The 19648-nt window shown below is 42.8% G+C and overlaps 1 protein-coding gene across 1 annotated transcript in view; it reads left to right on the top strand.

Annotated features, from left to right (window-relative positions):
- nup160 (nucleoporin 160) overlaps positions 1 to 18673 on the top strand; it is a 19574-nt gene extending 901 nt beyond the window's left edge. Inside the window, exons 2-34 of the mRNA XM_038290974.1 lie at positions 3017 to 3125; positions 3231 to 3441; positions 3742 to 3964; positions 4045 to 4235; positions 4310 to 4546; positions 4666 to 4763; positions 4834 to 4918; positions 5125 to 5193; positions 5270 to 5353; positions 8141 to 8311; positions 9128 to 9227; positions 9345 to 9510; positions 9741 to 9874; positions 9951 to 10105; positions 10190 to 10326; positions 10400 to 10470; positions 10716 to 10866; positions 10957 to 11026; positions 11216 to 11314; positions 11406 to 11525; positions 11604 to 11699; positions 14774 to 14868; positions 15047 to 15143; positions 16025 to 16130; positions 16207 to 16367; positions 16446 to 16506; positions 16583 to 16699; positions 16890 to 17013; positions 17106 to 17204; positions 17288 to 17429; positions 17961 to 18086; positions 18298 to 18393; positions 18483 to 18673. Of these exons, the coding sequence (XP_038146902.1) occupies positions 3017 to 3125; positions 3231 to 3441; positions 3742 to 3964; positions 4045 to 4235; positions 4310 to 4546; positions 4666 to 4763; positions 4834 to 4918; positions 5125 to 5193; positions 5270 to 5353; positions 8141 to 8311; positions 9128 to 9227; positions 9345 to 9510; positions 9741 to 9874; positions 9951 to 10105; positions 10190 to 10326; positions 10400 to 10470; positions 10716 to 10866; positions 10957 to 11026; positions 11216 to 11314; positions 11406 to 11525; positions 11604 to 11699; positions 14774 to 14868; positions 15047 to 15143; positions 16025 to 16130; positions 16207 to 16367; positions 16446 to 16506; positions 16583 to 16699; positions 16890 to 17013; positions 17106 to 17204; positions 17288 to 17429; positions 17961 to 18086; positions 18298 to 18393; positions 18483 to 18581 (4100 nt within the window). The 3' untranslated portion in view covers positions 18582 to 18673. The remainder of the gene's footprint in view (positions 1 to 3016; positions 3126 to 3230; positions 3442 to 3741; positions 3965 to 4044; positions 4236 to 4309; positions 4547 to 4665; positions 4764 to 4833; positions 4919 to 5124; positions 5194 to 5269; positions 5354 to 8140; positions 8312 to 9127; positions 9228 to 9344; positions 9511 to 9740; positions 9875 to 9950; positions 10106 to 10189; positions 10327 to 10399; positions 10471 to 10715; positions 10867 to 10956; positions 11027 to 11215; positions 11315 to 11405; positions 11526 to 11603; positions 11700 to 14773; positions 14869 to 15046; positions 15144 to 16024; positions 16131 to 16206; positions 16368 to 16445; positions 16507 to 16582; positions 16700 to 16889; positions 17014 to 17105; positions 17205 to 17287; positions 17430 to 17960; positions 18087 to 18297; positions 18394 to 18482) is intronic.
- Positions 18674 to 19648: the final 975 nt, after the last annotated feature.

A 19648-nucleotide genomic window follows, 5' to 3' on the forward strand; every position in this document is an offset into this window, starting at 1 on the left:
GGTCTTCAACGTTTTCGAGGCCAAGGACCCCCAAACTGATTGCGAAATGGAGCGGGGACGCCCTAATTATATATGTTGTATGAAATTGTGTTATATCAAACTGGTCCTATAGTCACTCTATTACATATGGAGTCATGTAACGAAAGTCATTTCTCCCTGGGATTATTAAAGTGATTCTGATTCCTGGTTGATGGGACAGGTGTTGTGAATGAAACGGTGCCCAGGTTTTAAAGAGCTGTGTGTCGCTGAATGTGTGCATTGATGACTGAAAGACATCTTCTGCTTTCATTTATCTGGTAAATACAGTGTTTTGAATTCATGTTAATGTGGATTTAAAGACATTTTAATTAGTGCAAAAAATTGCAAGAGGGAATATAAAAAAAAAGTAATCAACCAAGACTTTCGCGACCCCCATGCAGTACCTCCGCGGACCCCCTATTGAAGACCTCTGATCTAAATCAACAAATTAACCCTAAACACCTACAAAAAATTCCTGAAGCCTTTAAAACTCCCAGCCTGGTTCATCACTCAAAACCCCAATGGGTAAGACTGCCAACCTGACTGCTGTCCAGAAGGCCATCATTGACACCCTCAAGCAGGAGGAAATGATACAGAAAGATATTTCTGAACGAATATCAGAATCAGAAAAACTTTAATAATCCCAGAGGGAAATAACTGTTCCAGAGTGCTGTATCAATGCACCTTAGTGGGAAGGAAAAAGTTTGGCAGAAAACACTGTACGAGAAGAGGTGACCGGACCCTGAGGAAGATTGTGGAGAAGGGCCGATTCCAGACCTTGGAGGACCTGAGGAAGCAGTGGACTGACTCTGGAGTAGAAACATCCAGAGACACCGTGCACAGGCGTGTGCAGGATATGGGCTACAGATGCCTAATTCCCCAGGTCAAGCCACTTTTGAACCAGAAACGGCGGCAAAGGCGCCTGACCTCGGCAACAGAGAAGCAGCACTGGACTGTTGCTCAGTTTTGCATGTCATTTGGAAATCAAGGTGCCAGAGTCTTGAGGAAGACTGGGGAGAAGGAAATGCCAAAATGTCAGAAGTCCAGTGTCAAGTACCTACAGTCAGTGATGTTCTGAGGTGCCATGTCAGCTGCTGCTGTTGGTCCACTGTGTTTTATCAAGGGCAGGGTCAATGCAGCTATCAGGACATTTTGGGGCACTTCATGCTTCCATCTGCTGAAAAGCTTTATGGAGATGAAGATTTCATTTTTCAGCACGACATTGCACCTGCTCACAGTGCCAAAACCACTGGTAAATGATTTACTGACCATGGTATCACTGTGCTGAATTGGCCTGCCAACTCTCCTGACCTGAACCCCATAGAGAATCTGTGGGATGTTAAGAGGAAGTTGAGAGACGCCAGACCCAACACTTTGGATGAGCTAAAGCCGCTATTGAAGCATCCTGGGCCTCCATAACACCTCAGCAGTGCCACAGCCTGTTTGCCTCCATGCCACGCTGCATTGAAGCAGTCATTTCTGCAAAAGGATTCCCCACCAAGTATTGAGTGCATAACTGTTAGGGTTGTCAAAAGTATAGTATAGATAAGTTGTATCCGGATACGATACTAACCCTTTTTCAAAGGTATCGATACAGTGCTACCACCAGTGGCACCTAAACAGTCATTCATCTTATGCGCAGATTAGAGGAAAATGCACTTTCTGAACACTGTGTGATTGAATAATTCTGTGCACATTTCGGTTTCAGACTTTTTTCTGTAACAGGTGCAGCTGCTGAGAATTATTTTTGTTTTTGTAAATTTTTTATCAAGCTTGCTTAATGTTGTGCACAGCATACAACCTCAAAATATTGTTTATTGTATTTATTTATCTATTTATTGTATTTTGTTTATTAATGAAAAAAATTCTGTTGAATTTTGGAGTCTTTGTTTTTGTCCTTGTGGTATCGAAAATGACATTGAGTATCGAATATTTTACTTAGTTGAAAAGTTTAGTATCGTGACAACCCTAATAACTGTACATAATTATTTGAAGGTGGACCTTTCTTTGTATTAAGAACACTTTTCTTTTATTGGTCGAATGAAATATACAAATTTTGTGATATTGGAATCTGTTGTCTTAAAATCATCTGTTTTAAGACAATAAGACCTGAAATATTTCATTTAGTGTGAAATGAATCTAAAATATATGAATGTTCAAGTTTTATCATTACATTATGGAAAATAACGAACTTTATCACAATATGCTAATATTTTGAGAAGGACCTGTAGAAAATTTGCAGTTGAAATAGCTTCTTTGCATCAATTAAACATCCAAAAGTCAGGTACTAATAGTCGCACCCAACTGAAACCAATAACAAACGACATCCAGATGGAAATACTTTATAAATACTTTATTTTTTGTGCTTTCCCAAGGAAACCTCCTCTTTGACCCAGTTTTCACAAATGCTAAATTGCCTTGTTTTTTTTAAAGGGTGGCAAAACCAATTTGTTAAGATTATATCAATTGGTTATATAGGGCCAACGTTTCTTTGGATAACTTATTACCTGTAATTATGGAAAGTTGCATTTGTGCTATACTTTTGCCTTTCATTTAAAGAAACTGAGAGGGGAAAATACAAAAATGGAACAAAGTTGTAAGGAGATGGGTAACCTTTTTGGCACTGTAGTTTTCTTTTACAATGTTATTACCTTTTATTGTTTGTCTTATTTAAAAATGGCACAAAAAAAAATAAGATAAATAAGCCTTCTATTTAAAAGACAAAGAGTCAGTAGAGGTTTGGAAAGCTGGTGATTTATATTTCTTTAGTTTATCACAGAATGATGATTAGTAGTTGTTTAATGTCAGAAAACAAAGGTCAAGCATTCAGTCAATCTTTCCAGCTGAATCTTAAGTGGTTATAAGGAACCAGGCTTGGTTTAAATAAAGTGCATTCTGTGATTATGTCGGCTGGTGGAAACATGGATGGTTTCTTAAAGGAATAAGCGACACATTGGGTTCATTTCTTTGGCTCATATTATTGCTCTCCTGGCTGTAGGTGTGAACGCTCCTACAGGTGGGATAAAATTTCCAGACAGTGCTGGAGCCTTCCATTATGGCGAGAGCGGCAAGCTGCTGTCCGTCACCAGTGATCGCTTCATCCACTGGTGAGTTCAGGGTGACACATTGTGGGCTTTCCTAAAGGGATGTTATCACTATTAGAAAATCACAGTTGCTGCTATTTCCTCAGTGTTTTCTCTGTGTTGCTGTAGGTGTACGTCAGGGGACACAGTGCAGCTGGTGGAGGAGTCTCTGGACACCAACCTGCTGAATAATGCCATCAGACTGAAGTTCAGCTCCTGCAGCGTTCTGCCTGGGGGAGTCACCATCCAGGAGACCCTAAATAACATCATCATTCTGATCTGCACCAATCAGAGCGTCCATAGACTGGTGCTTCCTCATCCCGCCCGCATGTACCGCAGCGTGAGTCCACTTAAAAATGTTTCCTGCTCCTCCAGAGCTTCTGCTGCTGAATTCCAGCTTATTTTCAGACCTTTTCTGGACATGCTTTCTTCTTTGGATCAGATTTGTTGCTGGTTTCTTGCTGGTTGCTGTGGCGACGTGCTGCTGTGCATTACTGTGGATGTTTGTCACGTTTTCTGCATGCTCTAGGTTGTTTGTTACTGCAGAACTCTTTGCTGTTTCCAGCATTTTGTTTTGGTTTGGTGTAATCTATATTCCTGTGTGTGTTTTATTTTTATCTTGTTTCATTTTGACTCCCAGGAGCTGGTCACAGAGCGCCACATGCAGTCAATCTTCACTGATGTGATGAAGCTTGATCTCCAGGACTCGGCACACTGTGCCTTAATCCCCGGCTTGGCAGGGCACACGGCCGTACCCGGCGCTGTGGTGGCATGGCTCAATTTCCATGGAGAAGCTCACTTTGCGCTGGCTTCACCAGCAGGAGGCATCACCGTGGTGACGCTGCCACCCCTCGACACTCAGGGTGAGTCACTTGACCTGGCTGGGATCTAAGCACTTTAGCTTGAACAGGTGGTAGAGCCGTGAGCGCGTTCGTGTCTGCAGGCAGCGTGTCAGTGGTGGAGCTGAAGAGAAGTTCCATGATGAGGAGGATCTCCGGCTGGATGCCCACCGCCATCCGGGGGGATCAGAGTCCGCCGGACCTGGTTCTGAGTCTGGCGGTCCGGGAGGAGGAGGAAGATTCACTGATCTTCGCTCTGTGTCAGGATCACCGGCTGCGCATGTGGTCGCTCACGGTGAGTTTTAGAAAAAGCCTGTGATGTGTTGGATCATCTGATTCTGATGTACCTGCTTCTGTTTCTCTACTCAGGATCAAACGTGTCTTTTGGAGGCGGACATGTTGGAGTACATGCCGGCCTGTAAAGGCGTGAGGCGACTCTCTGGTCAGGGGCACCGACTGAGGGTGGCCTTCTCATCCAGAACCGGGCTCTGTCTCTGCGTGTACCTGGGCGTCCCACAGAGAGGACAGTTCATCGTCCTGCAGCTTGTTGGTACAGACAACAACTGCTACAGCCTGGAACACATCTCCTCTCTGTTCAGCACTCAGGTGGGCCACCGCAGGACTGAGGGTCCACAAACAGAACCGCCAGAGCCACTAAATACATAAAGCTGCTCCGGGGTATTGTTTTTCCTGTGATAAATGGACCAGATCTGTTTGTTCTGCAGGAATCTCTGGTGGACTTTACTCTGACCCCGACAGAGGTGTGGGCTCTGTGGCTGGATGAGTCCAACTCCGCCGTGGTCAAGTATATCAACTTCGAACAGTAAGTAGGAACATTACAGGCTTTTCTGTGTCTGGAGTTTTGATTCCAACCCGGTGCGTCTGTTTTACAGCAACACAGCAGGTCAGTGGAACCAGGTGTTTGTTCAGCCACCACCAGAAGAGGAAGTCCCAGTAGGAGTGGACCTGGACCCCAGGGTATGTCCAGCCATACAGTGGCACTGAACATACCTAGAGAAAGGATTCAGGACAGTCCAGTAGCTTTTTGAGTTCTTGTAGTCAGCCTCTGGTTCTGAGCTCTCTGGGTCTATAGTTGGTTAAATGTGCTCTGTGGCTCCCGCAGCTATTTGGCTGACAGCTCATCAGCTAAGATTCTTCATCTCTCTGATATGCTGCTGTTTCAGGAGACCTACCTGGAGCTCCTCTTCTCACCGCTGCGCTTCACTGCATCAGCCATCGTCAGAGCCTTACAGGTGAGTCCACCTGTCTGCTGAGTGTGGCTGGAGTCCAGTAATGTTAGGGCTTCACGGTTCTGTGGCCTCTGTTCAGATCTTCCGAAGAGGATCTGAGAGGGTCTTGGATCTTTCCTGGGAGAATCTGAAGAAGGAGGTGACTCAGGCTGTGGAGAGTGAGGTAATTATTTCATTTCCTGAGGTGTTTGTTCAGTCTGAGCTTGATGAAATTCGATCGCCAAGTTAGCGTGTTCGTAAAAAATAGTTTTTACCACTTAAGAATTTTATCAAAAGTGAAAGGGAACCTGCCACACAGAGATCTGGAGACTGTAATCCATGCTTTTATTAATACAAGATTGGATTACTGTAATTCTTTATATGCTGGCTTGGACCACTCACTTTTACACCATCTGCAGTTGGTACAAAATGCAGCTGCCCGTCCTCCTTACTGGCACACGTCAACGTGATCACATGTCACCTGTTCTAGCCTCGTTGCACTGGCTCCCGTTTGTTTTTAGAATAGATTTTAAAATTGTATTATTTGTTTTTAAAGCTCCTAATGGTCTAGCCCCCCAGTATTTGACTGAGCTTCTCCAAATCCATGCCCCGGCCAGAACCCTGAGATCCTCTAGTCAGTTGCTACTGGTCATGCATAAAACCAGACGTGATCGTGCCTTTATGGCACCAAGACTCTGGAATAACTTGGCATATTCGATCGGCAGGCTCCTAAAAGCACACTTCTTCTCTCTGGCTTTTAATCAAGTCTAAGATAACATTTAGCTAAATTTTGTATTTTATTTTAAAATTAATTTTAATTTAAACATTTATCCTGTTATATGTTATGTTATCTGCATTAAATTTTTCTTTCGGCATTGTGTTTATGTATTTTAGCTTTCAGTTTTTATTTTATGCTCTGCAACTGTGATTCCTGTACAGCACTTTGGTCAACCCCGGTTGTTTTAAATGTGTTTTATAGATAAAGTTTGAGTTATGTTAAGTTATGCCTACATTTACATTTACCCTCTGATTAATAAGGAAAGCAATAAGTAAAAATGGGGCAACATGTCTTTGGCTATGCGCAAAGTGACCCTGCTCCTTTCCTGTCATATAAATTGAGTATCACTACAAGCATGCTTAGTGTGAGGGATTGCATTGGAGTCAATGAGTCGATGCAATCAACTGGTTTTCCTTAGATAGAAAACTTTGAATCAATTTGACTGTATGATCTGGTTGAACTGTAAAGTGCCTTGAGATGACATGTGTTGTGAATTGGCGCTATAGAAATAAACTGAATTGAATTGGATAAATAAATGGTGCTTTGCGCAAAAGATTAAGCTACAGTTGGCTGATTCTTAGCTGAGGTTTGTTTGTTAATGCAGGTTTTTTCGTCGCGTAGAGACTGCCATTTTCACTACCGCGCTGCGCTATTGGCAGCCGTGCTTCTGTTATCAGCTATCTTGTTAGCTATCTGGACCAGAAACCTTTTCTGTTGTAAAATATGCATTTCAATACAAATCCCCATTTCCATCTAACTAAACTGGCCATCCCCACTCCCTCGACGGGAACCTTGTGTGTTGCTAATGCAATGCATTCTTATAAGCAGCAAAAGAAATCCGCCACTACTCCGGAGAACTATAACGACAGATGATTTTATTCCTTTTTTGAGAACAAACTTCTCACTCACCTGTAGTTATGTTGTTGGCTGTTTCGTGTGAAGCTTGTCAAATTGCAACCTGAGAGTAAATACTGCAGCTGCAGAAACTCTGGGGACCCAAAAATTTGCCATTATTTAAAAAAAAAAATTATATATATATATATATATATATATATATATATATATATATATATATATATATATATATATATATATATATATCTCTTCAAATCGCCCGCATCACAAAACATTCTAATTAATGCAGAACAAGGTAATCTTCTCCTTCTTATAGCTCATGATTCTATGTGTTGGATCATGTGGATGTTTAGCTGTCCGTATCAGAAACTGACACGCCATCCATGCCCTGACCTGTATGCATCTTGCCTCTATGCCCAAGATTACAGATACATCTCCTCTATCAGTCTGGCTCCAAGATGTGCCCATATACTGTGTATCTTTAAAAGACAAGAAAGCTGTCCTATTTAGATGACCTACTTACACAAAGTGACATCCACAATGTACTCTCTCTTTCTGGCTAACAAAGTAACAATGCACTTGATCTGTAAAAGAATAAACCTAACATGATCTCAAATTTAATTGAGATTGCTAATAAAAAAAAAAAATAACGGTTACCTGATTGCATGTCTAGTTATGCAACATATTGATATTACCATTCAACTGCAAATGACTAAAGAAGGGGTAATTGATAGTGCCTCTAAGGACGGTGGACAATGCTTTTCTAAATTTCTAAAATTTGTCTCTAGTTTTATGTTTTTGGTCCCAGTCCAGCCCTGCTGGTTGATCAGTGTTAAAACAGCAGGACATGTTGTCTCATCAACAGTAGGTGGCGCCATTGCTTCTGGTCTACCATGAATCTGCTAATCAAGAAAACTCAGTTTCACCATCTCAAAGAGCAAAAGGGAGTAAAGCCGTACAGAAGAAGGCCTGAGTTTAACATTTTCACATGAACAAGCCCATGTAACTAACTCTGTTTAAAACTATTAAGTAATGATTATTAATGACGTATTTGGAAAGGACTGTTTACTGACACAAAATCTAAAAGCTGAAAAGATTTTATTGCATCTCTAGTTCGGGTTCTGCTTTCTGAATTGCTTTCAAATGAGAATTTGTTTATCTTGAGTCTAAAGACAGTGAAATGAATGCAAGAATAATGTAATATTTTAGAATTGTCTTTTAGGTGAAAGACACAAGAACAAAAGAAAAAAGGTTTGACACCTAAAAAGGAGTCAGATTTAACCCCTGAAACGACTTTCTCTTTCTAATCCATCTCTGACTCTCCTGTTGCCCATGCAGCTGCAGAGCAGCGTCACAGAGTTCGAGTTCTCTCAGGAGGAGTACCGGCAGCTGCAGGTAGAGTTCTGGTCTCGCTTCTATTCCTGCTGTCTGCAGTACCAGGAGGTGGAGTCCACTCCTCTGGGCCTGACGGTCAGCCAGAACACGGGGATGGCCTGTCTGCTCCGTAAGGTGAGTGATTTAACACCGGCTGGAAAATGAATCTGTGACGGCAGGAAAAAGCTCAGATTAGCTGCTGACTGATGCCTGATTGGCTGTTAGATTGTTTTCCAATGAAACAGTCCACCAGGAAAACAAACATTACATTCCTCTTATCAAAAAAAATATTGATAATAAAAGGTGAGGAACACCAGGATAAAAGTAGACATTTATCATGTCTCCATATGAGATATGGACTGGGTTATTTGGAGAGCAGTCTAAATGATCTCTGGTATGTGTTGCCAATGTTTGTTCTGTTCTGTTTTTGCTTGTTTTTGAAGCTGATATTACTTTTTCATCTATTTACAAGATAAAAAAAAAAAATGACACAATGATAGCAAATGTTACGCGTCTTAGAAAAAATGCATCAAATGAAATATCAACTTTGGGCAGTAGGCAGATGGAGCCCCAGTGCATGCTCTCATGTGATCTAAGGGCGTGGCTGCTGAATGCACCAATGAATCTGTGAACTTATGAGTTAATCAGTTGATGCCCAAAGGAGAGGAAATGCTAATATCAGCCTAATGTATCACATCTTTACTCTTAAACAAAATAGAGTTCTGAAATCTCTGTCATTTTTGCAAAAGTAAATCAACAGAGTTTCTGTTTAATCCCTTTGAAATAAAACAATGTAAAAAAGTTGCTGTCTATTGGTTGTTTTTAATGTCTTTCCTTAACTGATCCAGTCAGGTCTGCGCCTTTATTGTTATCTATGTTTCACAGTCAGATTGGTTTTAACAGCTTTTGCCCCTTTTGAATCGATCCATCCATCCCATCTGTGTGCTCCAGGGCTTTGTGTCCTTCCTGCTGCCGTGTTTTGCTGTGGATCACCTGTACCTGTCCTACGACCAGTACCTGCTGTCTGAGGAGGACACGCCCATTAGTGATGGTAACCAATCACTGATGCTCACGGGTTGAGATGTGACCAACCTGTGGAGTCAACGATAAGCATGATGTATCACCAACATATCCGCTCATTCAGCTCACCCCTTTGCCTCTGTCTCAGACCCTGATGTGGCCCGAGACATCCTGCAGCTGGTCCGGACCCTGCGGCTCGTCAGCGACGCCGTCTCTGCAGAGATGGCGTACGAGATGGAGAAGGCGCTTGAATATCTGCAGACTCCTGAGAGAGCTGCGGAGCTCGTCCTGGAAAACATGGTGTGCAGCGACAAGTAAGTCGCCTGACGGGTAGCCTAGAATCTGAACCTGATCCTAGAACTGGCACTTAGACCCAGAAACCGAACCAGGTCACCTGACTTGTAGCACCAAAGACGGTAAAGTTAGAAATCAAAAGATGATTAAAAGCCAGAATCTTTTTGGATTTTCAGTGGTCAGACTTTTTAAAGACGTTTTCTAGCCAATTACCAAAGAGCATAAGGAGCTGCTGCCCTGTCCTCTGTAGTGATGGCGTAATCGAAGACATCCAGAACAAACTGCAGGACATCCGGAACCCCATTACTGCCATGATGGCTCTGCTGAGGGAGTTGGACCTGGAAACAGAATCAGAGATTGGTGGAAACGGACCTGTCGCTCCAGGTAGAATGGGTGAACACAGGTGGGCATATGGTGGTCATTGTTTTTAGTACATTAATCCCTACCTGCTGTCTTGCAGGTCTGAGTGTCAGGATGAGCCTGTCTCAGCTGTACGGCAGCAGCTGTGCTGTCTCCGTTGTCTGTCAGGCTGTCTGTCACATGGCCATGACCCGAGCGCAGTTCTGCAGAGACATGTTAATACTGCAGAAACTCTACCTGCACTTCGGAGACAATGTACGCTCTGACTGAAGCATCACATCCAATGCAGCTCTTTTAAATTACAGCCTGAGCAACGTGCTTCTGTTTATGTGTGTCCAGGTCTTTCTGGGTGGGGGGGGTCAGCTGCTGCAGCTCCAGCAGGATCTGATCCCTCGGACCTCCCACCTCCTCTCTTCCTATCACCTCCTTAAAAACATCAGTCAGAGTCTTGCTTCTCCTGTTCCCATGGATACCATGTGAGTACGAGCAGCCAAAGATGCACAACCTCCTCCTGTAAGATTTGGTAGTTTTGACTCTCTTCTTTTTTAGAGATGTGAACCTGCAGCACCTCACGGCACTGGAGCTGTCGGACACGCCGACGATGTCAACGGGTCGATCAGGTTAGAAACACTTGATAGGCACCTCTGAACATTGATTTGCCTTCATTCTGCTGCAACATCCAAACCAAACTACAGCTACCAAACACTGCACTGTTTTATCTGAGCAATGATCAAACAGAGACCTTCAGTAGGATTATGTTAAAATAAAACACTGCTAAATATCTAAAAGCACAGGAGAGTTCAGTGTTGATTGATCAGATCTGTTTGGGTTTGAAGATGAGTTTGTAACGCCGCTGTCTCTGCAGTGCTGAACCCTCAGACGGTCCTGGAGCTCTTCTATCAGACAGCAGCCAGAAGGATCATCATCTCCCACATATTTTCCCAGCAGCATACAGACTCTCTGCTAGTCTGGAATCACATGATCTCTCACGTGGTCCAGCTGCTCGCTCAGCTGCTGTATCCTTCATCAGAATGTAAAGCCCTTCTTGCATTCCTTTACATATGTGCTCCCTCACACCAGGGTTTGTCTTAACTGATGTGTCCCAGTTGGCCCAGTAACCCTGGCTTCCAGTTCCCAGAGTGTCTGATGGCCAGCTGTCAGTTTACTCAGCTCCAGGTGAGTCATGTTTGATCCTTGATCATTCCTGATCACTTCACTGAGCACTTAAACAGAAAATACCATAATGATGTTTGCCTATAGGTGGAATTGGTCCTAATTGGGATTTAAACCCTCCTCAACTGAATGACATCCACAGTATCTCTGTCAGTCTCTTCTGTTTCACCTTTGTCTTCTGTCTTCTTACAGGATTATGTTCGTCTGATCGGCCCATGGTGTCAGGTGAACATTGGTTCATGTCGCTTCGTGCTGGCTCAGTGCTACCTGGCTAACGGAGAGGGCCACAAGGTATGCAAACATCCCGCCGCATCCCGACACCTTCAGCCCGCTCCCCATGAGACCTTGGCATCACTTCCTGCTGTGTTTTTGTGTGCTCCAGGCTCTGAGATGTTTCCAGGAGGCGGCGACAGAGGTAGAGAAGGAAGACTTTCTAATGAAGCTGACCGGAAGCGAGGATGATGAGGCAGCTGCCAGTCCGAGGTTACAGTACTACAACAAGGTAAGGACGATCCAGGGTTAGGTGTTTGTGGAATCATCCATAGGAATCTGCTCTTACCTGCTCTTCCTGTGGGATCAGGTGCTGAGGCTCCTGGAGGACGTAGGGCTGCCCGAGCTCATCATCCAGTTCGCCTCTCTGGCTATAGCAGAGGCAGAGGATGACGTCCACTGTCAGGTATGAGTGAGCGAAACCAGGGTCATCACCAGCATATTTCAGCTGCTGGAGTTGATTCACACGTATCGGCCCTTTGACTGACTTTTGGGCTCCCCACCCCATGGTTCTGTCCAGGATAACCACTCGTTGAACTGAAAATTGTTCAAAATGACGCTGAAAATAGGATGGTAAGCAGTATTTTAAAAGGTGTAACAGGATACTGCAAAAGCAATCTAGATATAAGCAATTCTTAAATCAATTTATATACCTTAATTTGGGTAGGCAAATAAGAGGATTTGCTAATGCAATGAGTGTTATTTACTGTTAAAATAAGATAATTAAATAATATACACTTACAGGGTTCCCACGGGTCCTTAAAAAGTCTTAAAAGGCATTGAATTCTTCAAAATAAAACTAAGGCCTTAATTGGTATTAAAATGTCTTAAATCAGTCTTTCGTATGTCTTAATTTTTAAAACATCATAAATAGGATTATTTTTATTACGATTTATTTTTTGTAATCTAAATAAAACGTTAAAATTGACAATTTTATTTATTTATTTATTTTTTTAAATTTAAAAAATGGCTCGCCATTATTGGTTCTGTCCCGATAGCGGAACCAATAAAAGCGTTGTTGCGGCCGGGACATTTGGGAGATGCACCATTAACTTTTTGTCTGGAAAATATGAGCAAGTGTAAATGTAACGAAAACTGGCTCCAGCCAAGAGTTTTCTGCATGGCTAAAACCAGGGAACATACATGAGGCACAGTGGATTTTGTCATTCAAGCTTGGAACGATGGGAATTAAGGCAGTGGAGTCGCACATGCGAAGCATGAAACACAAAGCGTCAAAATCGAGTTACCGAGAAACACCAAATCAAACATACAGGTGCTGGTCATAAAATTAGAATATCATGAAAAAGTAGATTGATTTCAGTAATTCCATTTAAAAAGTGAAACTTGTATATTATATTCATACATTACATACAAACTCATATATTTCAGATGTTTATTTTGTTTAATTTTGATGATTACAAATGACAACAAATGAAAATCTCAAATTCATCATATCAGAAAATTAGAATATTACTGAAGACCAATAAAAACAAAGGATTTATAGAAATGTTGGCCAACTGAAAAGTATGAACATGAAAAGTATGAGCATGTACAGCACTCAGTATTTAGTTGGGCCTCCTTTGGCCTGTATTACTGCAGCAATGCGGCGTGGCATGGAGTCGATCAGTCTGTGGCACTGCTCAGGTGTTATGATAGCCCAGGTTGCTCTAATAGTGGCTTTTAGCTCTTCTGAATTGTTGGGTCTGGTGTATTGCATCTTCTTCTTCACAATACCCCATAGATTTTCTATGGGGTTAAGGTCAGGAGAGTTTGCTGGCCAATTAAGAACAGGGATACCATGGTCCTTCAACCAGGTACTGGTAGCTTTGGCACTGTGTGCAGGTGCCAAGTCCTGTTGGAAAATGAAATCTGCATCTCCAAAAAGTTGGTCAGCTGCAGGAAGCATGAAGTGCTCTAAAACTTCCTGGTATGTGGCTGCGTTGACCCTGGACCTCAGAAAACACAATGGACCAACACCAGCAGATGACATGGCACCCCAAACCATCACTGACTGTGGAAACTTTACACTGGACTTCAAGCAACGTGGATGAAGTGCCTCTCTTCTTTTCCTCCAGACTCTGGGACCTTGATTTCCAAAGGAAATGCAAAATTTACTTTCATCAGAGAACATGACTTTGGACCACTCACCAGCAGTCCAGTCCTGTTTCTCTTTAGCCCAGGCAAGATGCTTCTGACGCTGTCTGTGGTTCAAGAGCGGCTTGACACAAGGAATGCGACAGCAGAAACCCATGTCTTTCATACGTCTGTGTGTGGTGGTTCTTGAAGCACTCACTCCAGCTGCAGTCCACTCTTTGTGAATCTCCCCCACATTTTTGAATGGGTTTTGTTTCACAATCCTCTCCAGGGTGCGGTTATCTCTCTTGCTTGTACACTTTTTTCGACCACATCTTTTCCTTCCCTTCGCCTCTCTATTAATGTGCTTGGACACTGAGCTCTGTGAACAGCCAGCCTCTTTAGCGATGACCTTTTGTGTCTTGCCCTCCTTGTGCAAGGTGTCGATGGTCGTCTTTTGGACAACTGTCAAGTCAGCAGTCTTCCCCATGATTGTGTAGCATATAGAACTAGACTGAAAGACCATTTAAAGGCTTTTGCAGGTGGTTTGAGTTAATTAGCTGATTAGAGTGTGGCACCAGGGGCCATCAATTTTGAACCTTTTCACAATATTCTAATTTTCTGATATGATGAATTTGAGATTTTCATTTGTTGTCATTTGTAATCATCAAAATTAAACAAAATAAACATCTGAAATATATGAGTTTGTATGTAATGTATGAATATAATATACAAGTTTCACTTTTTAAATGGAATTACTGAAATCAATCTACTTTTTCATGATATTCTAATTTTATGACCAGCACCTGTACTAAGAAAACGATACAAAGAAAAATGGCTGCAAAAAAGACTTAGCACTGGTTATGTTGTGGCTTTAAAACTGATTTGTTTTGTTCCCTGCTAAAACAAAGTTTGTGAATTCAGTTAAATAATTGTTAAAATATATCTGTCATTTGTGTGTTTTTCTTCCTGTATGAGAATGTTTTCAAAATTTGAAACAGTGCAGTGGTTCATGTTAAAATAAACCTTTGGGTTAAGTTGTCACAAGCGGCTTTTTCTTGTTTCTTGTGATTTTGGTCTTAAGTTTTTATTTCAATTGGCATTAAAAAGTCTTGAGTTTAACTTGCCTTATGCTGTAGGAACCCTGACCTAAAATAAGACAATGCAATAGTACTTCCCCAATTTAAATGTAAATTGTCTTATTCCAAAAAGGGACTTACTTACCAGCTCAATTCAAGAAGAAATGCACATATTTTAAGAAAAAAATTACTTGTTTAGATTTCAGTGGAGAAGGAAAGGAAGAACAATTTGCTTCATTACTGCCCCCCAACCTCTGCTTCCCTGCTACACTCCTGGTGCGAACCCTGACAAATAGGCAAACATGTCAGTGTGTTTCTCTGCCTGCAGGCGGCGCTGTGGACCAGAATCTTCAAACATCACCTAGATCTGGGACACAACAGCGAAGCTTATGAAGCTCTTACCCAGAACCCTGACAGCAGCATGTAAGTTTACAGACACCAAGGACAGCAGAATAGAAGCCAGCTGGTTTTAATGATCCCTGCTCTGCTCATGTTTTTGGGTTGGGTTTCTGTTGGACGTAGTTAGAAGTCTCTGCGGTACACAGATTGCAATCAATGTCTGTTTCAGAGGGAATTGTTGAAAATCCTGTTTGTTTTCCAGGCAGCTAGATTGTCTCCGTCAGCTGGTCGTGGTTCTGTGTGAACGATCCCAGCTGGAAGATCTGGTCCAGTTTCCATACATGAACCTGCATGATGAGGTGAGAACACTGCTGTCAAAACACAGGGGGCCCAGAACATTTATAAATGAGGTTCAGGTGCATCCGTGTCTTCCTGGAGTGTCGGTAAGAACTCATCTGGAGTCAGGATCCAGTATGCAGATACTGAATGCAGCTTTATTGGAGGGCTAAGGTATACAGGTAGTGGATGTATGAATCTTGAACGTGGTCTAAAGAAAAACACAAATATAATACTAAATACAAATTAAATATCAATAAGCATAAAGTAAATTACCTACACATTCCTACATGGATTGAATAAACCCAAATCACATAATCAGGCATACAAGTTAACTTAACAAGATAATAGTCAAACAGGATTAAATCTCAGTTTCAGGGCGCATAAAGGGTAAATACCAAAACACAACTATAAAGCATGTTAATATAAACATTTAAACATTCGGGATAATCCCAAAAATGAAGGATATTGACTATAAACAGGCTTTAAAAGCCTACTGAAGCTGCAGCTACATGCTAGCCAAGCGGCTAAACAGAGGTTATATAAGGAGATTTCACCACACATAAGGCATAATAAACTTGCATGTCATCAGCGATACAGTTGTAACATCCACTACCATGCATAGGTGATATCCTCTTAACTCAAACTAATTTTCCTGCAGCTGCTGACTGGTCCACTCCTGCTGGTCTCACTCTCTGCACGCAGCAGAGCGCTGTACACCAGTAGATTACTCCACTCAAATAAATAGATCCACTTGTTTGCATTATCAGTCTAACAGGGGGCAGGGCTGATATACTGATCTGTAGAATATCAGCTGAGATCAGTAATCAATGGTTTCCTATGGGGCAGCCTGATGATGAGGTTTCATTTATTGATCAATGACATTGTGGTCATGTGTTCCCAGGTGGTCGGCATCATCGAGTCTCGTGCTCGCGGTCTGGATCTGCTGACGCACAACTACTATGAGCTGCTGTACGCCTTCCACATCAACCGACACAACTACAGGAAAGGTTGGATCCAGAAATCCGATTTAGCACCACAACTGTTACCCAAAGAGAAGCTCTGAAGGCTCTGTTTGTCTCTCAGCGGGGACTGTCATGTTCGAGTTTGGGATGCGTCTTGGTCGGGAGGTCCGGACTCGCCTCGGTCTCCAGAAACAGGTGAACTGTTACCTTGCTGCGCTCAACTGCCTGCGCCTCATCCGGCCCGAGTACGCCTGGATCGTCCAGCCGGTTTCTGGAAGCACGGTACGCACGAACTACGCAGTAGTATCACCCCTACACATAGGGCAGCAGTTTGTGCATTTACCTGTGTCTCTGCCGCAGTACGGGCGACCCGGAGCGTCTCCGAAAAGGAACTCTGATGGAGATTTTCCAGCAGAACCAGGTTGGGTGCCTTCCTGTTTGCAGGTCTTAGGGTGGGTTTCAGGTCTGACAGCTGATCCTGGTCTGTTTTGCTGCAGCTGCAGGTAGACGACAGGTGGACATCCTGGAGCTCCAAGACCTGGAGAAGGAGTACTTCCTGTCCCGCGCTCGCCTCACGCTTGCTCAGCACCACCCCCCCTCTGCAGCCATTGCAGGTAAGGGTACTCTAAGCCGTGGAGAAACTCCCCATACTGCCCAGTCATGTGACCCACAGTCCTGTTCCTGTAGAATTTTGAAGTAACCGATTTACCTGATCTGTTGACCTGCAGCAGCTTCAGTAATTTCTGCAGAACAGCTGACTTTCGTCCTGCTGACTGACCTGATGGTTGTGACTCTTTGATTCAGGAAGTGCATCTGCTCAAGAACTGGTTCTGCTCCTAGTCCAAGCTGGACTCTTTGACTCTGCCCTGTCTCTCAGTCGCATCTTCAAACTGGATCTGAGTCCGATCTTTGACACGCTAACCTTTAAGTGAGTTCACAGACACCTGAACCTCCTCCTCACCACTCTTTCCACCTCTGTTCTCCTGTTTCTCATTTTTGCCTTTCTGTTTAACTGACCAGGTGCATCCAGCTGCAGTCCGGGGGGGAGGAACCTCAGAGTGAAGCTTGGAGCTGGTTGGCTGCTAACCAGCTATCAGTTGTCAACACTAAAGAGTCTAGGTGGGTTGTTACCAATAATCGATCGGTTTAGCAGCAGAACTCCAGACTGGTCAGTAACCGTTGTTTTTGCCCTCTTCCCTCAGTGCCACCGACGAGGCATGGCGACTGCTGTCCTCCTACCTGGACAGATATCCTTCCACCAATGGGCAGCATCACCGTCACGTCATCCACAAGCTGCTTTCCCATGGTGTTCCGCTGCCTGATTGGCTTCTGCAGTCTTACAAGGTGAGAAGGGGCAGGGCTACAGATGGTAAAAGCTGAACCGGTATGTGACCTAAACTGTGGCGTCAAAACCCCATCAGTGGCTAAAACACTAGCTATGTTTACATTCACAAAATTTCTCAATCTGCTTGAAATGTATTTGGATAAAAAAATTAGATTGAATCATGCATATGAACATAATTTTGATCACTTTGAATTTAAACCAATCCTATCAGTTTTGGAGAATGTGTACCTACCTGGGACTGTATTTATTAACTGAAATATTAGGTTATCATGACAATTATTAGTTTAATAGCAAGCAGTAATCCAGATTAATTCAACATCGTTCCATCATTTTTTTTTTGTCTTTTATGTTGTCTTAAAAATATTTATCCAAATTCTAAACATTCGTTCTTGGTTCAGAAGGTCTGGTCTTGACTTCATCTCTAGCCTTTAGGACAGTTTGCCTTTGTTTACTTAAGCCTGTTTGCTCATGTTTACCCTGTAAGTTTATATATTTCTATTCATTTTTGGTTGCTTGTATGTGTTTTGTAGTGTATGGATGCTCCCTCACTGCTGCGCCTCCTCCTGAACTTTGACCTCTTAGAGATGGCTGCAGAGCTTGTGCTTGAGTATGTGGATGCCGTGCTCGGCCGGGGACACCAGTACTTTGGGATTGAGGTATGGATTCTTTGCTTCTATCTTTAGGTTGTTGGCAGGTTTGTTAAATTAGGCATTTTCGTGATGTAACTTTTTCATATCGAATACCAACATTCAGCTTTGAGTAATAACCTAAAATAATCCAATGATCGATCTGGGATATCAATATCTGATTTGGATATTCCTACATTTCTACATTGAACATTTTCTTTTTGTTTTGTGTTTCTCTCAGCGGCCGCTGTCGGCCACATCTCCGCCTGCCTGGCTTCCGTACACAGCCATCGATCAGCTTCTCCACGCTCTGAGCGAAACGCAGACACACATTAGCGTGAGTCACCTGTTCAGATCCCATTACTTTTTTTTTTTTTTTACATACTTTGCAGCTCGAGTCTCACTGTGGAAATTTTCTTATTCCAGCTTCTCAAAAAAGTTCGAGACAAACTAGACGAGTATCACCGTGTTGTGCAACAGACAACCGAAAGGCGACTTGCTGCTCAGAGACGCGTGGCGGCATGAGACAAGTTGCTGCCAACCTCATCATTCACCAGTTTTCTATTTGTTTTTTTTTATGTGAAAATATTCTAATTAAAGTGTTTTGTAATGTTTCATCTACTGTTGTTACTCATGGAGGGAAAAACTTTAGATCTTAAAGGTAAATGGGGGGGTTACAGCCCTGGTGGATTGTTTTTTTTTTTTGGGACCCTAGGCTGACAGGAAAGGGGGCATGAGAGAGGGGGAGAAAAGAACCATAGACCAGATTTGAACCCAGGACGGCCGCGTCCTGGGCCCTTTATGAGACCGGGAGCCTGCATACATGGGATATGTGCACTACGCCACCAAAGCACACCCCGAGCAGTCTGTCCTGCGCCTTGGGTTTTCATTTCAGAAAATTTGATAATGGAGAACCCAGAAATGTTCTGGGGTGAATTTCTGCATAATCTGATCTTTGGTTCCAAAAAGCCAGATAACGAATATCATGAGTCAAGATACTATTGCAAGTTTCTCTGAACGAGCTCTGGTCTGTTGCTGGGTTTGTTGAATCTGAGTCTGTTGCAAATTTTAGCTTAGACCTGAAACCTGGTAGGTGTTAAGAAATGTCCTTCACTGAAGGAACCTTTAGGTGTTGGAGAAGAAATACTCTATTATATTAGACACAGTTTCAGTTCTTGATTCATCTTTAAACAAAGCTGTTGATGGCAGCAGCACAGCTGATATTTCTGTCCAGAATGGAGTCGCAGCCAAACTGGAACAGACCAGATGAAGCTACCATGAGAAAAAGAGCATAACGTTAGAGATAGAACTAACAAATACTGCAGAATGGGAGAATAGACATAGTCCCTATGTCCTCCAGCAGTCTAACTGAAAAGGTTTTCTTCAATCATATTTACAGTTGACCTTTGCAGAGTGGAACCACCACCTATCTGATAAAAATTCATTAGAAATCCCACTGACCTGCAAGTATCAGTTAAGGCAATAACTCTGTCTCTACCATATTTTGTGATTTCAAGGAATATCTGTTTTTATAATTTGGGAAATCCTGGCACAATTGGAATCATAGGTGGTGATCACACTCAATGCTGCTT

Source organism: Cyprinodon tularosa, unplaced genomic scaffold (assembly GCF_016077235.1).
Source record: "Cyprinodon tularosa strain WSP-4 unplaced genomic scaffold, ASM1607723v1 ctg290, whole genome shotgun sequence".
Taxonomy (NCBI): Eukaryota; Metazoa; Chordata; class Actinopteri; order Cyprinodontiformes; family Cyprinodontidae; genus Cyprinodon; species Cyprinodon tularosa.